This window comes from Thalassophryne amazonica, chromosome 2 (assembly GCF_902500255.1).
Source record: "Thalassophryne amazonica chromosome 2, fThaAma1.1, whole genome shotgun sequence".
Taxonomy (NCBI): Eukaryota; Metazoa; Chordata; class Actinopteri; order Batrachoidiformes; family Batrachoididae; genus Thalassophryne; species Thalassophryne amazonica.
The window spans coordinates 35,405,592-35,425,558 of NC_047104.1; the positions used below are offsets into that span (position 1 = coordinate 35,405,592).

Below are 19,967 nucleotides of genomic sequence, written 5' to 3' on the forward strand. Positions count from 1 at the left end.
CATGGAACACTCTGATGACTCCCCCTGTTGCTGTGACCCCCACCGTACCAGCCAGGCCAGGATGTTACATCTGCCTGATGTGCCACTTCAGCCAGAGTCCCATAAGATGACGTTGAGGTACCTGGGGTCGTTCTGTATAGAGGAGATCATCAACCTGGCTGTGGTCCAGCTCAGGCTACTTCGTTCCCTACAAATTCACCCAGTGTTCCACATCTCTTGGTTAAAGTCTGTTCACACAAGTAACCTGTGCCCTCCAGCTGGATCATCCACCGGAATCTGGATGTGCGGCATCAGGGTCGGGTTTCCAGTATTTGGTTTCCTGGGAGGGTTATGGCCCTGAAGAACACTCCTGGGTCCTGCAGGGCCTCTTCCTGGACCCCTCCTTGTTCCGGGACTTCTATTGGGCCCACCTGGGCCGGCTTCATCAGTTGCCTGGGGGCTCCCGTTGAAGGGGGGGGACTGTTGTGCTGGCTTGGAACTGCTCACTCAGCTCCCCCTTCCTTCCTGTGTCTCCAGGCACCGCATTACGGAGCTGATTTGTCACACTTGTCAGTGATCACCACTACCTGTACTTAAAGCGGTCATGCCTCTCTATAATTGCCAGAAACTCAATTCTACCTACGTGGTATCCTGGCCTCTGTGATTTCTAGTTGTATTTTTTTTTTTCTTTACGTCGCTTCTCTGGATTATCTAACTGTTTTTTCTCCTTGTGTCTCCAGCAACCACATCTCCTATCAGCTCCATCGCAGCCACCTGGTCCTAGTTCAGGGTCCCTCTGTCATCTGGTCTGGGAATTCTTCTAGTCATCATTTTGGTCCAGTTAGCATCTCCCTCTCCAGTGTCTCACTCCAAGGTTTTACACATTTATCATTATTTTTTGACACACAATAAACATTGTTATTTGTGCATTCAGGCACCTTGGCTGCATTTTGAGTGTTTAACTTGTTTTCTGGTCTTCACCGTTACGGCTTCTGAGATTTCATTCGAAAGTGATGGCGACGACACACTTCAACCCAAAACTCGTAAATTTTCTAGTCTGTCAGATTCTGGAACCTAATGTGTGGTGACACTGTTGTTTGTGTCTCAGACGCTATTTTACTGCTGCAAGGAACGTGCACATGGAATGTCTCCACAACGCTGTCTTTACAGGCTGCCAGAACATGCATATGGATTTCTTACATTGGAAAAAGTCAGAATGTTATTTTCAGGAGATAATGGAATTTCTATCTAACATGCCAGAATCGTGAGAGACCTTTGTGAGGCAGTGCAGTTGGACACTGTTCTCTGGCCGGCGATCACTCGTGCGCAATCCATGCGTAAGGACTTATAGCGAACCTGAACATTGTTCTCCAGCTGGCGATTGTGCTCAATCCATGCATAAGGACATCTTTGGCGAATGTAATGTATACAAACTCCCAGATACATACAAGGTCTGTGAGAAAAGTAACAGACCTTTTTATTTTTTTCAAAAACTATATGGATTTGATTCATATGTTTTTACGTCAGCCAAGCTTGAACCTTCGTGCGCATGCGTGAGTTTTTCCATGCCTGTCGGTTGCGTCATTCACCTGTGAGCACACCTTGTGGGAGGAGTGGTCCAACCCCCTCGTCGGATTTTCATTGTCAGGAAATGGCGGAATGATTTGGGCTTTTTTTTCCCCATCAGAATTTTTTCAGAAACTGTTAGAGACAAGCAGCTGGAAACCATTCGAAAAATTTAGCTGGCTTTCGGTGAAAATTTTACGGGCTTCACAGAGAATAAGGACTGTTAGTACAGCTTTAAGGATGCCCCACAATGGCGCACGGCGCGCCGCGCTCCGAGCCGCCATCGAGAGGCAGAAAACACCACATCATTTCTAAATGGATGGCTGTGTGGAGCTGGGACCGTCGTGAGCAATTTCTCTGGTTATCACAAGAGCTGGACATCAGCCATTTTCCGGCAGATTTCACTTTTAACAAGAGATTTTGTCATGGAAAGCCGCGCGGAAGCTTCGCGTGTCAGGACCGATTCGCTGATCGAGCGAGACAAAGGAACACCTCCGTTTCAGAGTGCCAGGGGACAAGTTGGGACATGCCCAGCTCTCCACAATTTCTCTTATACTCACTGGGCTGGTAAGCATTGAAAGCCGAGATAGGCATGTCCCAACTTGTCCCCTCCGCGCGGCTTTCCATGACAAAATCTCTTGTTAAAAGTGAAATCTGTCGGAAAATGGCTGATGTCCAGCTATTGTGATAACCAGAGAAATTGCTCACAACGGTCCCAGCTCCACACAGCCATCCGTTTAGAAATGATGTGGTGTTTTCTGCCTCTTGATGGCGGCTCGGAGCGCGGCGCGCCGTGCGCCATTGTGGGGCGTCCTTAAAGCTGTAGTAACAGTCCTTATTCTCTGTGAAGCCCGTAAAATTTTCACCGAAAGCCAGATAAATTTTTCGAATGGTTTCCAGCTGCTTGTCTCTAACAGTTTCTGAAAAAATTCTGATGGAAAAAGCCCAAATCATTCCGCCATTTCCTGACAATGAAAATCCGACGAGGGGGCTGGACCACTCCTCCCACAAGGAGTGCTCACAGGCGAATGACGCAACCGACAGGCGTGGAAAAACTCACGCATGCACACGAAGGTTCAAGCTTGGCTGATGTAAAAACATATGAATCAAATCTATATAGTTTTTGAAAAAAATAAAAAGGTACGATACTTTTCTCACAGACCTCGTACAAGACAACCCCTGCCCCACCTCGGCCATTCTGACCACCTTTCCATGATGCTGGTGCCTGTTTACAAACCACTACTGAGAGAGCAGCTGGCCAGTGGTAAAAAAAAAAAAACAGGTTCTGGCCTGAGGGTGCAGCATCGGCTCTTCAGGACTGCTTTATACACACTGACGGGGAAGCTTTCAAGACAGCAGCCTCCCAGGAAGATCACACAGACAATGAAGAGTATGCTGAGGCGGTAACCTGCTACATCGCAAAGTGCACAGAGGATGTCACTGAAACTAAGACCTTCACTGAACGTGGCAACAAGAAACCCTGGATGACTGCAGAGATGTGCTCGCTGCTGACTGCCCGAGATGCAGCCTTCAGGGCGGGGGACAAGTTTGCTCTCCATTCAGTCAGGTCTGCACATCAAGGCTACGAAACATACCTTTGCTAAGAAAATCCAGGGTCACCTCTGTGACACAGGCAACATCCGACGGATATGGCAGGGAGTCCAAGCGCTAACAGATTACAAGTCCAGGGAGGAGGTCGATGATGACGACGCTTCTCTTCCAGACAGGCTCAACAACATTTTTGCATGCTTTGAAGCATCCAACCCAACAACCAGAGGGAGGGCTGGACCTTCTCTGTCATCTGTCGGGCCAGCTCTTATTATCAACACAGCAGACACATGGAGGACAACCCTAACCAGGGTTAACCCACGGAAAGCAGCAGGTCCGGACAACATCCCAGAACGTGCGCTCAGAGACGGTGCTGATGAGCTGGCAGATGTTCTGACTGACATCTTTAACATCTCTCTCAGTCAGGCCATTGTCCCCAGAAAGTTCAAAAGGTCAACAATTGTCCCAGTGGCAAAAAGAATCAGTTGTGTCCTGTCTGAATGACTACCGTCACACTGACACCAACTGTGATGAAGTGTTTTGAATGACTTGTCAAACCACACATCACAGCCAGCCTCCCTGCATCACTTGACCTGCTTCAGTTTGCTTATCGACCAAACTACTCCACAAAGGATGCAACATCCACCACCTTGCACTCTCAGTCCTCACTCATCTGGACCATAAAGACACCTATGCTAGAATCCTGTCCACTGGTTTCAGCTCAGCATTTAATACCATCATCTCCCAGAGACTAATGGAGAAACTGCTCCTTACTTGGCCTCAACACCGCCAAATGTCTCTGGATCCTGGACTTTCTGACCGAAAGACCACAGTTGGTCCGTGTCGAAAATAACATCTTCAACTCCATCACGCTGAGCACTGGTTCTCCTCAGGGGCTGTGTACTCAGTCCTCTGTTATTTACTCTGTTAACACATGACTGTGCATCCAGACACAAGGGGAACCAGATTATTAAGTTTGCACATGACACCATGGTGGTGGGACTCATCCGTGAGAATGAGGAATCGATGTACAAGAATGAAGTCAAAGACCAAAAGAACTGGTGTAGAGAGAATAACCTGGTGCTCAACATGGACAAAATAAAAAAGATGACCATCAACTTCCGGAGGTCACAGCCTGAGCACCCTTCCCTCAGCATCAGCGGCCGCATAGCAGAGAGAGCGAAGAATATTAAGTTCCTTGGAGTGCATAACTCTCAGTACCTGACCTGGAACAACTCTAGGGATCAAGAAGCGAGCACAGCAGAGACTGCACTTTCTGAGGAAGCTAAATCAAGCCTCTCTCTACTACCATCCTCGGGACCTTTCACACAGGTGTAGCCAAGAGCGTCCCGACATACTGTAGTTCAACATGGTTCTCCAGTTGCAGTATGTCAGACAAAAAAAGCCCTGCAGAGGATAGTTAGGGGAGCTGGGAGGGTCATCGGAGTTTCCCTCCTGTCTCCCGTCCAGGAACTCTTCTTGAGCCGCTGCAGGAGCAGGGCACTGACCACTGTCAGGAACCCTCACACCCTCTCCATAACCACTCTGAATTGCTGCCATCAGGCAAACGCTTCCGTAGCATTAAAACCAAGACTGCCAGACTCTTCAACAACTTCCTCCTTCAAGCTGTTAGACTGTTCAACAACTAACAGGGATTTTGTCACCACTGCACTTTAGACTTTAACAACAAGCTGCTACTTGGACAGACAATTACATCTTCATTTCATTTTCAGTCCGACGTCTGGGGGATATATGTGTGTTTGTATGAGTATGTGAGGGGTTGGAGTGGCGTGGGTTGGGGGACTGCTGTGATAGATGTGTGTTTTTATTTAAATCTTTTTTTTTTTCCTTTGGATCTCTACAAGAAATGCCCTTTTATTTTGCCTGCACTACAACTGTCTGTACAGCTAAATGACAATAAAGGTTGATTTGATTACATTCCATTCAACAGCGTGCTGGGAGTTTTTCGTCAAAGCTACGTAAACACTCGGAAAAACAAGTACTTTGTTTTCAGCAGTCTCTGTAGCTGTTTGTTGGGAATGCCGAATACTTTGAGACCAGTCACGGAAGTGCACAAAGTAATCATCGGATGGTCACGAACACCCTAAATCTGAGTTGTTATGATTTTGGTGCAACATGTTCTTTAAAGGCAGCAGTCAGTGCTTACTTACAATGTCCATGGCATCCACGTTGATTCCTGCCTCCAACAGCAAACTGGCCTCTCTGTCTAAGCCACGCCGGGCCGCATAATGGAGGGATGTCATATTCTTCTGCAGACAGCAAACAACAGAAAGTCTTTTAAAATGCAAGAAGATTTCAGCGCTGTCCACGGTGTTGTGCACATCTGTGGGTGACCAGGCATACATTAGTTTGTGAATTGACATCACAGCCAGACTCCAGCAGCAGTTTAACACACTCATAGTGACCGCCATCAGTCGACAGGTGCAGTGCTGCAAGGCCGTCCTGAAAGCAACATGAACATTTCAGTGAGGAACAAACGTTTACAACAGCAACGACAGTGTGACAAATGGCCGAGCTGTCAACATTAAAGTCTGAATATTCAGAAAAAGAAAAAATTTTTCAGGACTAAAATCATGACCGAATATTTTTAAAGCCAGTTTTTAGAATAAAACTGCTTTTTTTCCCCCTCGTATTTTTTTGTCAGCTGGTTTGAAACGGACGTTATGTTATATGCTACTAAAACCTCAAATTACTGAGACGTTTATAGAAAACTGTTTTGTGCTCAATAAGTCAATTAATTACAGTGGTCCCTCGTTTATCATGAGAGTTACGTTCTAAAAATAACCTGCAATAGGCGAAATTTGCGAAGTAGTCAGCGTTATTTTTTACAATTATTATAAATGTTTTAAGGCTGTAAATCCCTCACTACACACTTTATACACTTTTCGCTTACGCTTTTAGAATTAACAAATTTCATTTTAACGATCAACCTACGAGGTTGGACACATAAGAAATTATTAATAGTGACTGACCAGTATTTCACAGTTCCTCTGACCGCGCTTCTTTGTCCTGGTGCCGCTCCGCTGTAGCGTCTTTTTCCACTGAGTGACACCTCTGTGCAGGTGGGTGTCTTTTTCCGAGTGAAGAACACAGTTATGGGTAGTTGTTGGCGCTCTTTTTTTCTTCTAGGTGAGAAGATTATAAACAGACACATGCAAATGCGCGTGCTCTCCCTTCACTCACTGCCTCCGGTGTTACTGTTGTGGGGTACAGATAAATGGTAAATGGACTGCATTTATATAGCGCTTTTCCATCTGTATCAGACGCTCAAAGCGCTTTACAATAATGCCTCACATTCACCCCGATGTCAGGGTGCTGCCATACAAGGCGCTCACTACACACCGGGAGCAATAGGGGATTAAAGGCCTTGCCCAAGGGCCCTTAGTGATTTTCCAGTCAGGCAGGGATTTGAACCCATGATCTTCTGGACTCAAGCCCAACACCTTAACCACTAGACCATCACCTCCCCCAGAGGTGATGGTCATGTCATTAAAAGATACAACCTCTCTCAGTGGCCACGGAGCTCTGCGGCTGCGGTTACCAAGACCATGCAGCGCTGCGGATTTTTCTGCAAGAAGTCTATCCTTGCAGGCTGCCGGAGCGCTCCGCATCAAAACAACGAGCATAGTCTCTGGACTTGTTGCTGGAGTTGGCCGCAGCTCCGCACAGCAGACAGGGGGGCGGTGTGACTGGCCCGCTGCGGCGTTTACCGAGCCCGCAGACTCAGTAAGCGCGTCGGAGGCAGTGAGAGGAATCGCGGTGATGCCGACCGGTGCCGCGACCGGCCCGCCTGATGAGGATGCAGAACACAATGCGCTGTAAAAAAAAAAAAGAAAAAAAGAAGCAAGCAAAACTGCACAACAAAATCCGCGAAACCGCGAGGCCGCAAAAGGTGAACCGCATTATAGCGAGGGACCACTGTATTCCTTCTGGACCCAAAAGTCAGTCTGATACAGGTCCATCAAATACCACAGAATGAAGTGGATGAGAGTCAATAACTCCCCAAGGCGGGACACTAGTCAGCTGGAAGATATGTACAGCTGGGAGACTGGGACAAGGCTTATTCCAGGAAATAGACAGGCAGCATGGAGCACACACTGGGAGCAGTACAAGTTAGGTCAAGTCTGACAGGATGTGCTGCATCAGCATTGGATCCTAGATGGCAACTGATCCATCTCCATCTATCTCTCACAGTCAGGGTAAACTCTTGACCTTTTCTAGTTGCTGGAATAATTATCCTTGAGGCACCTACATGCCCACAGAAATGCACCACATTACAAAACATACGCATCCATAAGTAGCCATTCATTTGACATGAAGTCATTCCAAAGATAAGCAATAAGACCTGGAACAAAGACGCCCCATTGTTGTAATCTCACAACTTACAGTAAGACAGGAAACATTAGGACCTTCTTTCTCCTTCAAAGGTACTGGTGTTACAAACACTTTTGTCCAGCAACCTCATGACTCCTTAAGCTCTTCCCAGGCTCCTCCTGACCTCAACGTAGAGGATCAGAAACATGAATGTCACTGCAGAGATAAGTGAATGTCTCCACAAATTTGACATACTCACTAAACAAAGATACACTTCTGACGGCAGAGTGTCCGGGGTTTCAATAGCTACTGTCAGCCGTTGCAACTGTCAGGTACTTTACAAATATGAGAAACTTTGGGTCATGAACATGGAATATTCACTCTGAATTATCAGGAGTTGAGAACGGAATGTAGGCACTGATATCATTCAGATCAGAATGTGCTGAAAGCGGTTCATAAATAAAGTTTGCGTTTTGTTCTTTCCACAGTACCTCTGCAGGAATGCACATAAAGAGGAAAACTAGCAGAGATCAGAATGATTTTAGGGAAAGGTAAAGTGTGCTACCATGTTTGGGGTTGTTTATAATGTTATTATTAAGATAAAAAAAATTAATACAGTAACCCTTAAACATTTTTGCCTGTTTTACATTTTACCTCTAGATAATGTGTTGTATTATGTTGTGAAAAAAATGCTCCTATAAATGATGTTGGACTGCGGTAGTCTAATCTTCAAAAATAATCACAAATATAAGAAATGGTGTATGCTCCTAACAGTGGATTTCAAAATAATTATTTCATCTATATTTTTAAAATGAACTTTAAGTATGTTAAACAGATTATTCTCAGCCAAAATGGATACAAAAAAGCAACCACTGATTTTAATCCAGGATTGTGCACTTTCAGTTGTGTATTGCCACATCCTAATGTGAATAACGCCACAGCACCACAGCCATCTCCACCCTCATGTTGTTTTGAAAGGGGTGAATGTTTTGTGACTGGAGTGTAAACCATGGTTGAAGTGTGAACCTTATGTCACGTCACTTAAAATAATCCATCAATCCTCTCAAACGTATGTGGACAAAACAATACAGGACTCACGATGTTGCGCTCATCCACATCCACTCCGGTCTCCACAATCTTCTGGAGGATGTCAGCGTGGCCGTGCTTCGCTGCCAGATGCAGAGCTGTGTTCTCGTCCTGCACGCCACAGTTACAAACATCCTCCAATTACCTTCAACAAAACCGTGCACGTACACCACATAGTCAAGAAAAGAAAAACGCTGATCACAGTTTGCTTTGCAGAAATGAAAATGGAGAATTTATTATGATTGTTTTGTTTCATTTGTCTCAAACAGTATCCTCACACTCGACATTAAAATGATTGTTATTTATAAACAAACCCAGTTCCTGTTTTAACTCTTCTGTGTTCTGAGATGTTCTTGATGTCCATGTTGTACATTGTGTGGCAGTACTTCTGAGATGTGTGTAAACAAACATCACTATAGATTCCTGACTCTCGGTGATAAAGAATCCAAGAATATATGAAGGCTCCTGCATGATGTCGCTACCACATAACAGTTTTGCTTTATTGGGGGGGGGGGGGTCATAAAAGCAGTCAGTATCTGGTGTGACCACCATTTGTCTCACACAGTGCAACACATCTTCACAGAGTTGATCAGCAGCAACATGCCACTGAATGTGGGCATTTGCCCATTCAAGTTGGTGAAGAGGACAAACTGCAGTCAGGTCAAGAGCCTGATGAGGATGACGAACATGCAAATAAGCTTCCTTGAGATGGCTTCTGACAGTTTGTGCAGAAATTCTTTGGTTCTGCAAATTAATTGTTGCAGCAGCTGTCCTGGTGGCTGGTCTCAGACGATGTTGGAGGTGAACATGCCGGATGTGGAGGTCCTGGGCCGGTGTGGTTACATGTGGTCTGTGGTTGTGAGGCCGGTTGGATGCACTGCCAAATTCTCTGAAACGCCTTTGGACGGCTTGTGGTAAAGAAATGAACATTCAATTCATGGGCAATAGCTCTGGTGGACATTCCAGCAGTCAGCATGGCAACTGCACAGTCCTTCAAAACTTGCAGCATCTGTAGCATGTGCTTGTGTGATTAAACTGCACATTTTAGATAGGCCTTTTATTGTGGCCAGCCTAAGGCACACCTGTGCAATAATCATGCATCTTGATATGCCACTCCTGCGAGGTAGGATGAATTACCTCGGTAAAGGAGAAGTGCTCATTAACACAGATTTTGACAGATTTGTAAACAATACTTGAGAGAAATAGGTTTTTTGTGTATATGGAAAATGTTTTAGATCTTTGAGTTCAACTCATGAAAATGGGAGCAAACATAAAAGTGTTGCATTTATATTTTAGTTCAGTGTATGTGAAAGTGTCATACAAATAAATATTATTATTACTAAAACAACAACAATGACCTGCATTTATGACTAATGTGTTAATAAAACTTGCCGCCGTAAACAATGATTTGCTTTAGGGCAGCTAAGCAACAATGAAGCTTCCATGTAACCAGTTAAATACTGACATTTACAAATTACAATCCAACTTCTTTATAATACACTAAAATATTGTCAACAGAAAGAGAAAAATGTAAACATAACAATAAGTAACATATGGATTTGTTCACTTTAACATTGCAGGCGGGTTGGTGGAACCATAAAGCAAGACATAAGCTGTAGTTAAATAAGTACGTGGAAACCAGACAGTTGGAACAGAATCCAGTCCTGCTGGGGAGGATCAGAGTGTGTTGAACACAGCATCAACTTTTCATTACAGTCATTAAAACTTCAACATCGTCCTTTGCAGGATGTTGCACAGGATTTAAAGTCACAGCAGATCCTGTTTTAGGCCTGGTGTTTAGTTTGTCTGTAATGACAGCTTAAAGTGTTCTGATGATGGAAATGTGTTCAGTTTACATTAGCTTAGTCACGTTGCAGATCCACCACAGTTCAAAGAAATTATGACGCAAAACCTTTTAACAATTTCATTTTTTAAAATGACATCCTGCACAGCGTGTGTGTGTGAGTCATTACCTTGTCCTTCAGCCCATGTATGCATCCCATTCCAATCAGGAAATCCACCACTTCCAGGTGTCCATGCTCAGCAGCCAGGTGCAGCGCCGTCTTCCCTGACTGACCAGACAAATGTCATCACGAAACAGGAGCTTCGGAACTCATCCATTACCAAACCAAAGGCCTCACACACACAACACACTGTTCATGACAGTTCATTGGTTCGAGTTCTCCATAAATTAGAATGACCTTAAAAGACAACAGCTCTAAACACTGTAGCTATGCTCATGTGTTGTTCTATGACACCCATCAGATGTGGGAACATCACCTTACATCACCAGCCGGGCTATCATACCCGACCAGCAACCAGTTAGTGGAATATACATTAAGATCAATAAATATTTGGACAAACTCGGTGGCACTGGAAAGCACAGAATGATTCTGATGCTAAAGTCTATGCATTCATAGTCATCAGTAATATTAATCAACCAGTTGGAGCCACTCAAACCTACACGGTAACCGTTACCTCCAACACGCTTCACTGATGAAGCGCTACATCAACACTTCCATTTGTTCTGCTCTTCTTGTTCGTCTTGTATCAGGTGTCCACAGGGTGAACAGTGGACGCTTTATCTGTTGGTTGATTTAGCAAACTGGATTCAGCACAGCCTGCTGCCGAGGCTTACCGGTGGGGAAACCATCTGTGCCATCTGTATTACACAGGTAAAGTGACCGTGATGGTTACTGACACAGCACGCTGACCTCCAGCACGGTGTTGGCCAGCTGTTAGTGAAGGGGGTTATTGTATGAGTATTGGATGAGTAAATTCCATTCAGGCAAAGTTATAAGCGAAGGTGGGTAACGCCAGTTTCAGTGAGAAAAAATCTAACCACATATTTGTTCATCCTCCCACTAAACCAGCTGATTCTAGTCATTGCTGTTTATATTGCTTCTGATGCAGACTTTAAGACTGTCATGATTTAGACCCCAAAGAAGGCAGGTTTGGACCCCAAATGCAGGTAGCCAAAAAACACGAGGTGATGGCAAAAATACAGTTATTTATTGGACTCCAGAATAATAGTGAACATCAAATCCAAAAAACATCCAATAACATGAAAAAAGAGGACAGACTCCAAAAAACAAAAATGTTCACCAAAATATCTTAACCAAATGTGACTGAGATCAAAAAGCAAACAGGAAGATAATGAGCAACTCAAGACAACTGTCAAAAAGGGAGACAGTGAGGATGAAAATAAAACTCTTCTGAAAGCCAAAATGCAAATGGTTGTAAAGACTAACAAAGTTACAACCAAATAACAAAAATCATCTGTCAAAAAGGGACAGTGTGAATTACAAACAGCTGAAACAGGACGTGTGGAGAAGAACCTGGGTGAAACATCTAATAGACCGGCAACTAACAAATACAAATGATTGGCTTATAAAGCCGAAACCAAATACACACAGCTGGAGATAACGACCAGAACCAAGGACACATGTGGAAGGAAACCAATGAGTTCACAAGAAACAATCTACACAGACAGCCTGGGAAAATAAAACCTGAACATGAATCAACTAACGTGGTAGAGAACAAAATCAATCATTGTAAGGAGAAGGAGAAATAAAATACATGAAAGCTCCAGAAGACTTAAACACTAGATGCATCAGGGGCGGGGCCCCTCGCATGACAGCTGTCAAACGCCGCTCAGCAGAGAACCAAGCGCGGATAAACAAGGAGCAACAAGTGAAAGTTTAAACCAAAAGACAACCAACATCACAGATGAACATATAAGAAACACACACACACACACACACACACACACACACTTACTACATCCACCACACAGACGGGACGCGTGTTCATCCACACCTACGCCTGAGCACGCACAGAGAAGGGGGTACAAATGGAGGGATGGCAGACTCAGACTGCAAGTAGAGGAAAATGTTTGATGAACATTTTCCTCTACATGCACCCACCTTGTGTGTTTTCTTAAGAGCTGACGTAACGTGAATTTCTCGTCTGTGAGATCGATAAAGTTTATCTTATCTTATCATGCACACTCGCATCTACGGGAGACAAGCACCGGGAAACACACGCACACTCACAGACATCCACATTCTCTCACACACACACCCACAGACAACGAGAGGAAAAACCTTAGAAAGAAGCCCAAAAAAAACAGCCCACAGGACCGGACCGCAACAAGACAGCCTTGGACTCCCTCTACCACCAAGTACAACTACAACCTTCACACCCAGGAGTATTCATTGTTGCTGGGGACTTTAACCAAGCAACATGAAGAAAGTTCTTCCCCACTTTCTCCAACATGTGAGTTTTGCCACAAGAAGAGCCAACACACTCCCCATGTCTATACCAACATGAAAGCAGCATTTAAAAGCAGCCCCTCACCCTCACCTCAGCTCATCAGACCAATATCCTCATGCTAATGCCTGCATACAGACCTCCGCTCACCAGAAACAAAAAACACAACTCTCCATCAAACAGTTGAGAGTGTGGCCAGAGGTTAGCAATGACAGCACTACAGGGATGCTTCAAATGCACAGACTGGTCTGTATTCAGAGAGGCTGCCACCACAGACCAGACCACAGACATTGAGTAGTATGCTGAAGCTATATCTGGTCACATCTACAAATGGTATGGAGGATGTCACTGTCACAAAAAAACATCACAGTGAGGGCAAACAAGAAACCGTGGATTACAGTGGATTGAGGTACGTGTCCCGCTGAAGAAGAGACATTCCTTTAAGTGTGGAGACACGGTGCCCTTTCGAACGGCCAGAGCCGAGCTGAATAAGACCATCAGACGGGCCTAAAAGGGCCCATGGACATAAAATTCAGGAATAATTTCAGCATCACAGGGACTCAAGAGACTGTAGCAGGATCAGTGTTGTGGCTGGCGTGCCTGGCTGGCTTTGTGTGTCTTCTGTTTCTGTCTTTTGGTTTTCCCTCCAGGTGGTGCGCATTTGGGACTGAGTGGCTGTGTAGCTGAGTTTATCAGGACCTCACCCTGATCACCTGAGGCTGATCACGTGCAGCTCGTCAGGACTCACAGCTGGTGGTGCATCTACCGGATTGGAACATGGTGGCATTTAGTCTGGAGTGCACAGTGTGTGTTTGCCAGAGACTCGACCTTGTGACCAGACGGGTCGAGATCGTCGTTTCAAGAGCCATCTCATCACTCAGTGGATGCAGAGATAACGTCCAGGTTTGATGCATGGTCTGTGAAAGAGGAGGGGTGTGAGGTCTCACGCTCGTCAACACACTTCCTGAGACTCGGTTTGTCCGGCCACCTGGGGGGTGTCGGCGGGGTCCTGGGGTCCGAAACTGGTTCTGGCTCCGGACAGTTAGCGTTGCGGGATGCGCACCGCAATCCACCACGCCAGGACCGCGACTTTTATATTTATCACATCACTGTTATGTTTATTAAACTCTGTTATCCTTGTACCGTGCTCTGCTTATTTTATACTGGGTCCTTCAAACGCTGGTCGGTTCTCCGGGGCTGCGTCCGAACATAACAATCAGATCTGCTTAAGACTGTAAGATGACCCCTGCAACCTGTGATGACGACACTGACTTCCTGAATTAACTCAATGACTACTTCGGACATTTTGAGGCACTAAATATAAACTCCAGCAGCCAAGGCCACCCCACTTCAGGAGTAGGTGGGTTGGCCCTTGATCCAGCTGATGTCTGTCGGACCTTGAAAAAAATAAACACCAGAAGGCTGCAGGTCCAGACCGCATACCTCCTGCGTGCTCAAGTGGTTTGCAGAACAACTGACACAGGTCCTGCCAGACATTTTAACATCTCCCTGGGTCAAGCCTTTGTGCTTCAAAATGTCAGCCATCATCCCAGTGCCCAAAAGACCCTCCATTACCACCCTTAAGCCCCTTTCACACTGGGCTTGCATACAGATGCGTTGTGATGCGTACAGAGTTACGCTGAAAGCTGCGCAGATTTAGCGTAGTCCCTGTGTAGGCTGGTGTATGGTTACATTCCTAGTCTTGCTTACAGTTGCGTATGGTTGATTACTGTATGCTTACTGCCACGTATGTAGCCCTCAACGCTATTTTTCGCCTCTCACAGTCCACTCCTGCCTACTTTTGGGGGTTTTTTTGGCATTGTGGAAATGTGCTCCATTCTCAAAACCGGTACATGAAATGAAAACGTTTTGTGATGCTGTTGGCTTGGAACATCAGATCTCAAAGTTCAGAGTCCATTGTGTCCCCCACAAAAGTAGAAAATACTGCTGCCATTTTAAACTCAAAATCATACTTAAACATCTTTTTCTTGTTTCAGCATTCTAAAGAGAGCGAGACAGAGGGGAAGAGTGTGACAGAGAGAGCTCTCTCTCTCTCTCTCTCTGCTCTTTTTTTCAAGACCTGCTGTTTCTGTTCTCTGGATCTCTAAAGAAATCCAATTTATGAATTGTAAGAATGTAAACCATGTTTTCTGATTATCGGATTACCTGTTCTGAGCATGCAGACGTGTGCCAGTTCGATCACTTGTTGTAAGCACGCACAGACACTGTGGGCTGCTTGGATCATGCAGTCATACGCACGCGCCGGTTCGATTACCTGTTCTGAGCACGCACAGATGGTGCAGGCTGTTCTTCTCAAGCTGATTCACTCTGAATGCATGCCACTCAGTTTGTGGAGGTGTACAGTTGCACAGTGGTTGTGTAGATTTCCAAACAGTAGCGCAGTGTTGCATACAGTAGTGCAGTGTTGCATGCAGTGGCGTAGTGTTGCGCAAACCTGCTTAAAAACTGCATACTTTCTGCATCCAGTTCTCTACACAGAAAAAAGTTACACGTTTAATTTTTGCGTCCAGTCTCGTGTACCCCTTTCCGTCCCTCAGCATACTGCCGCGTAGGGCAGCAATAAACAGCTGCTTAAGATCAACGTAGAACACCCCTCTACTAAACTGGATACTGGAGTTTTTGACAAACAGGCCTCAGTTTGTGCGCGGAGGTAAGAACAGCAAACACCATCACCTGAAGCACAGGCTCTTCACAAGGGTGTGTGCTAAGTCACCTCCTCTTCACCCTCAAGACCCCAACTATTGTGCAAAGGTCAACAAAAATCATATCATAAAATATGCTGACGACACAACCATAGTGGGGCTCATCCAGAATGACAATGACACACACTACAGAGAGGAGGTGAGACTCTTCACTGGTGCAACAACATTCTGATCCTGAATGTGGAGGAAAACCAAGAAGCTGGTGATGACTCTGCTGTAAAGGTTGTGCAGCAATAAAATTCCTGGGGGTTCATGTCTCTGACAACCTGACCTGGTCGCTGCACATATCCTCTCAGGCCAACCAACGTCTCCACAGGTTAAAGCAGGGTCACCAGCCTTGTTCCTGGAGGGCACCTACCCTGCATATTTTCTAACTCTCCCTGATCCACCCTGATCCACTCCCAGGTAATTACCTCTATTAGGTGTGCTCAGCCAATCAACAGCTGGAAAACACCACTTTAAAAAAAACAAAAAACAGGTATGACTTGAGTAGGGTGACGTGGAAAACATACAGGGCAGGGGGTCTCCAGGAACAGAGTAGGTGACTCCTGCTTTTTGACTTTATCATCAGTCAATCAAAAATTATGAGCTTCTGTTCAAATCTGTATCTCAGGAGTCACAAAAGTGAAGAACTTTGGGGTAATTTTTGATCCTACGTTGTCCTCTTGACCTCCACATCAGATTACGAGGACTGCTTTCTTCCACCTGTGAAATATAGGGAAGATTCGTCCCATCCTGTCTATGGCTGATGCTGAGACCCTGATTCATGCATTGTCTCTTCTAGATTGGACTACTGCAATGTTCTATTTTCTGGTTTACTGCAGTCCAGCATTAGGGCTCTCCAACTGGTTCAAAATGCTTGCTGCCAGACTTTTGACAAGAAGCAGAAAGTTTGACCATATTACACCCATTTTGGGATCTCTTCACTGGCGTCCTGTCCCTGTGAGATCAGATTTTAAGGTTCTGCTACTAGCCTATAAATTGTTCACGGACTGGCACCTCCCTACTTAGCTGACCTAATTAAACCCTACGTACCGGCCCGGGCTTTGCGTTCTCAGGGTACAGGACTACTTTGTGTCCCTAGGGTGAATTAAAGGTCTGAGGGTCACAGAGCTTTCTGTTATCATGCCCCTGTTCTGCGGAATGATCTCCCTGCATCAATAAAACTTTCAGATTCTGCAGACACTTTCAAGTCCAGACTTAAGACACTTATTTCCTTTTCTTATGGTTAGCATACTGGCATAGTATGTTACTATGCTTTTTACTCTTTTAAATTAATTTTTATTAGGAAATGGAGCGGGCCGCGTCCTCAACTTTATCTAAATTCTGGATCTTTTAGTGATGCTTAGGGCTAGCGGCCAGCGATCACTTTAGTATTTCTTTTGTTTTTCTTGTTGCTTAATGCTGATAAATTATACTGTATTTGTTGTCTTTCTGATGCCTGATTCTGTTTTTTCTCTTTGTTGAGGTGCAGCTCCATCCAGAGATGGGTATGGTGTCTGTTTCCTGAGGCCCTCCTGTCCTGTGAATTGTGTGTAATTTGTGTCCATAGCATGGCCCAAGCAGAGGGTCACGCCTTTGAGTCTGGTCTGCGTGAGGTTTCTTCCTCAGAGGGAGTTTTTCTTTACCACTGTTAGCCTGTGTGCTTGCTCTGGGGTTGGTAAGGTTAGACCTTAGTGTGTGAAGCGCCTTGAAGCAACTTTGTTGTGATTTGGTGATTTGGTGTGATTTGTGATTGTTAAACTGAAATTGAATTGATTATTTCAGGACTTGTCACAGTTGAGTTTGAGAAAGTTAATTTGCATCTAAGACTTGATCTCAGTAAGGCAGTTAGTGGGAGTGGAGTAGTTGAAGTGGTGATAGATTTGGTGGAAATGTAGAGCTCGACACCATCAGCATAACAGTGAAAATGAAGACCATGCTAATGTATGATTTTACCAAGGGGATGCATGTAAAGGATAAAAAGGAGAGGACCTAACACAGAGCCCTGGGGAACCCCTTGGGACAAAGGGGTAATGGAGGAGGTGCAGTTATTGATGCAGATGAATTGCTTTTGTTAGTGAGATAGGACCATAGCCAGTTAAGAGCAGTGTGGGTAATGTTAAGGGTAGTTTCAAGGCGGGAAAGAAGAATAGTATGATTAATAGTGTCGAATGATGCGGTGAGGTCGAGGAGGACAAAAATGCTGAGTTTACCAGAGTCTGAGGAAAGAAAGTGGTCATTGGAGACTTTGAGAAGGGCTGTTCAGTACTGTGTTGGCAGCGAAAATCAGATTGAAAGGGTTCAAACAATCATTGGATATGAGGTGGGCTTTGAGTTGGGAGGCGACAACACGTTCAAGACGTTTTGATAAGAAGAGAAGATTGGACGTGGACGAGAAGTTTGTCATGATGTCAGGATTGAGTACAGGTTTTTTGAGAATGGGGGGTGACAGCAGCCAATTTGAACGTTTGAGGGACGGTACCACAGCTGAGGGAAGAGTTAATGATATCTGTGATCAGAGTGGAAATGACTGGAAAACAGTTCTTAACAAGAGTGGATAGAATGGGGTCCAGAAACACAGGTGGAGCTTCTCTACCTGCCATGAGGTTGTGGAGCTCGTTGGGAGACACCAGGAGAACTGAGACAGGGGAGGTGCTGAGGTTACTGTAAATTGTGTCAATTTTTGTTTGGAAGGAAAGAAAGGAAGGTGTTACATTTGTCAAGTATGACGGAAGCAGAGGTGTTGTCAGTGGGTTTGAGAAATTTGTTAATGGTTGGAAAAAGAGCCTTAGGGTTGATGAAGCCCGAGTGTATGATGTGTGAGTAGTAGGTGGAGCGAGCAGTGGAAAGAACATGTTTATATTGTTGGTGATAATCAGTATAAGCTTGAAGATGTACTGTAACGCCCGTTTTCGTATAAAGTCTTTCAAGCTGGCGTTTACAGGTTTTCATTTGATGAAGTTCGGGAGCATACCAGGAGGAAGGGTAAGTGAATGAAACAGTTTCAATTTTAATGGGAGCCAGCTGATCAAGACAAAAGGAAAGCGTTGTCATTGTAGTAGTCAATAAGATCAGAGGAATTGTTAGACAAGGGGGAGGGGAAGTGGACATTACACGAGTGAGAGAAGCTGAAAGAGCAGAAGAAGAGACAGACTTTATGTACCTGAATGATATTTTGCGTTTGTCCTGTGGAATGGGAGTAACAATATCCATTGTAATTGCCAGGTGATCTAAGATCTTTAGATTGATGCTGGAGAGTTGGGAAAGAGTAAGACCAGTGGAGCAGACCAAGTCAAGGATGTGATCACATCGTCTCCAAAGTAGTCCGGTTTCATGGAGAATGTCCATGCAGTCTGGATACAGGTGATTGTTGAGGTTGTGGAGATCCGAGGCGGAGTACAACAATGAAATGGTTCGAGTGTGGAATGCTAGCAAGCAGCTAGCACCAGTGTGTAGCCAGGAGCAAGGTATCAACCTGAAACCAGCCACAAGATACGCACAGCAGCACAGCAGTAATTTGGAAGGATGGCAGGTGGCCAGGAAGGGCAACCAAGGGGGTAACCTTATGAGCCTGCACGACGAATGGAGGATGGACCGGTGTGGGGGTGGCTAGCTAGAAAACCAGCCAAAGCCCAGACGAGACGACCACAGTGAGGACGGGAAGAAGCTGGCTGGCTGAGCAGGTGGACTCATGTTAGCTTATGATGTAGCAAACAAAGGCCAGGAGGCCAAACTGGCAGCAGGGCACGGCACACTGAGTCGGTCTGAAAGAAGCAAATGAGGAAGCTTCCCAGCACAGTAAGCTAAAACTACAAACAATCCAGTTGAAATGTAGGTAGGACGTGAAAATAAAAGTGTAGCAAATTGCCATCAACTCTTTAAACAACTAAAGTCAGTAGGTCACATGGCCAAAGTAACGTTGATTAAACAGCAGGACTTATATTTAAAAGCAAATTCAAAAATGGAGTGGCAGCCAAGGTGCGTGGATATATCTAAATTTTTTCATTCCACTTCCAATTTCTCAGTATTCTAAAGAATTAATAGTTCATTGTTCTTTCTGGCTTCACCTGTGGAAAAAAAAAAGAAAAATAGCCTTAAAATCCCAATAATATAGTTTATCACAATTATCAGTGCCACTATGACAAACCTAAGTACAGCTGTCGATAAGAATGAATTCCTACTTCATATTGGAGTCATTCCTCTCCACAGTCTGCGTGGATTCCTCCTACACTGGCAGTTAGAAAAGCACACGCTAAAACACCTTTCAAAGGAAGTCCAAACAGCACCTTCCGAACCTCATATGTGAACCAGCCTCATCGGGATTTGTGCTCATTTCATATTTTGTGACTGGGTGTCAACCATGTCTTTTTAAAGACGCCACATTTGGTATGAAACTTTGGTTTTTGATACATCAAAGCGCTGCTGGCACATGACCCCCCCCCCCCCTTCCTATTTGGTTGCTTTGCCACCAATTTC

General features: G+C 45.0%; 1 protein-coding gene across 1 annotated transcript in view; it reads right to left on the bottom strand.

The window, feature by feature from the left end:
* ankdd1a (ankyrin repeat and death domain containing 1A) overlaps nucleotides 1–19,967 on the bottom strand; it is a 132,437-nt gene that overhangs the window by 50,715 nt on the left and 61,755 nt on the right. Inside the window, exons 8-10 of the mRNA XM_034184889.1 lie at nucleotides 8,527–8,619; nucleotides 5,458–5,556; nucleotides 5,265–5,363 (exon numbers count right to left, since the gene is read on the bottom strand). Of these exons, the coding sequence (XP_034040780.1) occupies nucleotides 5,265–5,363; nucleotides 5,458–5,556; nucleotides 8,527–8,619 (291 nt within the window). The remainder of the gene's footprint in view (nucleotides 1–5,264; nucleotides 5,364–5,457; nucleotides 5,557–8,526; nucleotides 8,620–19,967) is intronic.